Raw genomic sequence first — 3,778 nt, 5'->3', positions numbered from 1 at the left:
TAAGTTAAAATCAACACTTCCAACTGGCTTAAGAAGTTCTCTATTAACGTAAACCATATACCCAAAACAATATCTTTTCAAAAAATTGGTTTGGTTTAAGGTAATATTTTTGTATCTATTGGAAAATAATAATCGTTAACTTTTTATATTGCGTTTAACTATAATTTTAATTATCTAATTAAATAATATTTAACTTAGTTAACAGTTGCGAAAAACCTGGTTCACAGCTCACTTGTCATAAGTGTGCTAGGGTATTTAAAGTGCGACACGCCGCATATAACTAGTTCTTATATTTTTTTAAAATATTTTTTGTTTCTTCATGCGATTTTAAGTGTTCTCTCAATTTCATATTCCCCATATCAGAGTGTTAACTATTAAAGGTCTCTTCCCCACAATTTAAACAGAGCATGAAATATTGCTTGTCGTTATAGTTCAAGTGTCCTTTCAGCCACGATTGCTCTCTCATACTTTCTCTGTTAGTATATATCTATATCTATATATGTCACACTTACCATTCAATGGGAAAGCTAATTAACATGCGGCAACACTTTTGTGGCACTCAGTGTTGCAAACAACTGGCAGCGATGCGTACGCATACAACGGTCAAAGGTTTCTGCCTGTGCCACTTGCTGTGCGTGTGGCGTGTGACTGCCAGATTGGGCATCTATCTGGGCTACTACAATGTGGGCTATGCACCGGATGGCCAGTTCGTGTGGGACGAGCAGCTCTATGTGCAGATCATGAGCGTGGCGAATATGATTGCCTCATTGGCGTATCTATGGCTCAGCCAGTGCTGGATCTACGATCAGCTGCTGTTCCTGCTCTTCGTGCCGCTCTACATCTACTTTCAACGTCTGCGCCAGCATCTGACCAAGCTGCTGAATGCCTGCGCCCAAATACATGGCACACTGCAGCGCATTCTGGGCGACAGGATGTGTGTGCCCCTATGGCGGGAGTGTGTGCTGACACTGCTGCTGCCCGTCGAGCTGCTTTTGCTATTCGGCTGGCAGTGCCACATGTACTACAGCTATCAGTCGTGCTTCATGGCCGGCGTCGCCTTCATCTATCACATGCAGCTGCTCTTTTTGGGCAACTATCTCATCTGGCTGGCCAGCATCTACCGGGCGCTGAACGTGTTTCTGCAGCACCACATGATCAGCTCCCGCGTGGGTATTTTGCGCAACATACTGCGGGAGCAGGTGAGCATTTGGAGCGTGCATTGGCACATAATACGCTACTTTGCCCTGCATCTGCTCAGCTTTGTGGCATTGATTGCGTTGCGCTTCAGCCAACTGCTTCTGGACTGGCGACCCGCCAATGTGCTTAACATCGATCGCCTGCGTCTGGTGCATCTGTTGCTGCTGCTGATACCATTTATAACGCTGCTGATCAGCTCGTATGATCTGCAGAAGCAGCGTTGCCAATTCTATGGCAATTATCTGCAGCTGACGGATCGCTTGGAGTACTTTAAATTGAAGTCCTGGTGCCTGCTGCGTAACCAAACGCTGCCCATGCCCTTCGGCCTGCCCATACTGCAACCCTTCGCCAGGCCACAGCACAAACGGGATGTCATTAGCATGTTGGTCAGTGTGACGATGGTTCCTTGTCCATGGCGTAATCAAATGTTTTTCACAGTTTTCCAGCAATTTACCGGTCACACATCTACGCCTAAAACCCCTGCCGTTGGCCATCCTGGGTCTGAGTGCCCATCAGCTACAGCTGACACTGCCCATGCTCCTCGACAGTTTCATCAAAGTGGGCTGCCTGGTGTTGCTCTCCCTTTGGCTGTATTTATGGCAGCACACACACATGCAAATCAACTTCTACAACAGCTATACGCAAGGTAATTTCGATATTAATGTGACGCAAACAATTAGCCAGGTCTATCGCTGGTACATGTACGATGAATTAGAGTGAATTGTCTGTTAATTAGCCATCTATTTATAAAATGCGTGCAATAAATGAATATGTAGTCAATATTATTTTCGATTCAGTTGATTATCAACATGCGGCGCTTTAAGTTCCTATATCAGCTGCTGAAATTTCAGTGCTTCATCCTGAATTGCGTGGGCTTTCTGAAGATACGCTTTGATAGAGCCCACCAGCGCTATCGTCTGGACTCTGGCTGCTGTTGTCTTTTTACCTACTTGCCCAGCTTTCTGCTCGTGCTGCTTAACTTTTTGCACTTATATCTGCGCTGGGACTTGGAGACCCATAACGCCAGCCTGAACGAACTGGAACCCGGCACGCAACCCGAATTGGATGTCTTGGATTTCATCAACCAGATCTGCCACAATGTGGCCTATGTGTGGATAATCATCAGATGTTTGACTTGCAGGCTTCAGCTTTGGTATATGGTGGATCAGGCCCAATTGATCTTTAAGCATCTAACTTCTTTGCTGGGTGAGCGGTTAGAGCCCAAATGCTCTTGGCTGCTGTTCTTGCTGGGCGCTCAACAGTTATTCTTGCTGCTGCTGCTCACATGGAAGCTCTTCTGGCTGGATTGGCCGCCGGCATATGATAGCGTCTATAATGTCATCAGCTATGCCATGGGTGCAGTGCATCTGCTTCTGGCTCTGCTGCTGACACTCCACCTCTTTCAGCATCTGTTGCATGCAGCACTGCTGCAATCGCTAAATCAGCTATTGCAACAATTGCACTTGCCGCATAAGCTTGGGCTGCTGCGTCAGTTGTTGCACGTGCAGCCTTTGCTTAAACGAATGCAACTCTTGGCTGCCTACTACTTTAGGGCCACATTTTGTTGGTACTTCTTTGTATTGTGCCTCAAATGTGGCATCTTTGTGAGCGAATTCAGCTACGATGAGAACGTGTTATTGCAGCGCCAAAAGAGTCAGGACGACATTGAGGATGAGGCCGAGTGGATGGGCATGGAAGCGCCACCCACACGTGACCAGCAGCTGACCTCGTCGGCACTGCAACTGGCATGGCAAGTGGCAATATTGTTGCCTCTGCTGTGTGCGGCAAAGTTGCAGCAGCGGGAGCATGAAAAACTGTTTATCAACATCTGGAAAATCGAGTTTCCAAGCCAAGCTGCGACTGCTAGACCAAGACTTCAGCGTCGCCGGACTGCTAAGGACATCATCAGCTTTTTGGTAGGCTTACAATTTTTGATATATTTACCGATTTGTCCATGTACATAACTCTCTATCCAACTGCAGCTCAGCACCCGAGTGCCTTTCGCAGACTATCGTCCACAATCCATCAGCTTTATGGCTTGGAAACCAAATGCGAATGCGGCTGTTATACAATTCGCTGGCATTATTAGAGGCTGCAAAATGCTGCTGCAGGTGGTGCTCTGCACCGTCATCACGGATTTTGTGCAGCAAATGGAGCTGAGGCACTTGCAGAGCTGCCTTAAAGAGAGCTCCAACTAAACGAGATATAAATATAAAATGTTAAATAAACTCATTTAAAATTCAGCATTGAGCAATGCGGCTACATTTGAGTTGAGCTACAATAAACTGTGCAAATTGTACAATAATTAAATTAGCATATAAATTATTCAAATGACAGCCCACAAAAAGCTGCATGTTGGCTCTTTAACCTGCACGCACCACAATTACATAATGAACAACAAGCGGCGGGCGGCCCCTTTGAGCGGCCATTTTAACGACCTGGCCAGCGGCAGCCATGTCCGGCATAAACCTATATACTTATTTATACTGTGTAAAAGAAAGGTATAAAAAGGGCCAGGGCTTTCAACTTGAAACTTTTGCCATTATAAAGATAAAGTGGGCGAAGGCAGCAACTTTATGTT

The 3,778-nt window shown here is 46.0% G+C and overlaps 2 protein-coding genes across 2 annotated transcripts; both read left to right on the top strand.

Annotated features, from left to right (window-relative positions):
- Positions 1–584: 584 nt before the first annotated feature.
- Grl62b (Gustatory receptor-like 62b) lies at positions 585–1,917 on the top strand. The gene is made up of 2 exons (XM_064692067.1): positions 585–1,696; positions 1,746–1,917. Exons 1-2 carry the CDS (start codon positions 585–587, stop codon positions 1,915–1,917), a joined length of 1,284 nt encoding a protein of 427 aa, XP_064548137.1.
- Positions 1,918–2,006: 89 nt separating this feature from the next.
- On the top strand, positions 2,007–3,395 carry Grl62a (Gustatory receptor-like 62a). Its single transcript, XM_064692066.1, has 2 exons — positions 2,007–3,113; positions 3,180–3,395. Exons 1-2 carry the CDS (start codon positions 2,007–2,009, stop codon positions 3,393–3,395), a joined length of 1,323 nt encoding a protein of 440 aa, XP_064548136.1.
- The last annotated feature ends 383 nt before the right edge of the window (positions 3,396–3,778 follow it).

Source organism: Drosophila montana, unplaced genomic scaffold, assembly GCF_035044405.1.
Source record: "Drosophila montana isolate Dmon_TW-CO22-7 unplaced genomic scaffold, ASM3504440v1 contig_3526_1, whole genome shotgun sequence".
Taxonomy (NCBI): Eukaryota; Metazoa; Arthropoda; class Insecta; order Diptera; family Drosophilidae; genus Drosophila; species Drosophila montana.
Note: the sequence above shows the minus strand (reverse complement) of the source record. Positions and strands in the feature narration are given on the sequence as shown.

Excerpts from the sequence above, each read along its gene's own strand:
- Grl62b (XM_064692067.1), top strand. The coding sequence starts at position 585 with ATGCGTACGCATACAACGGTCAAAGGTTTCTGCCTGTGCCACTTGCTG. Across the intron at positions 1,697-1,745 it reads CCTGCCGTTGGCCATCCTGG|TTTCATCAAAGTGGGCTGCC; the intron begins GTCTGAGTGCCC and ends GCTCCTCGACAG.
- Grl62a (XM_064692066.1), top strand. The coding sequence starts at position 2,007 with ATGCGGCGCTTTAAGTTCCTATATCAGCTGCTGAAATTTCAGTGCTTC. Across the intron at positions 3,114-3,179 it reads AGGACATCATCAGCTTTTTG|CTCAGCACCCGAGTGCCTTT; the intron begins GTAGGCTTACAA and ends ATCCAACTGCAG.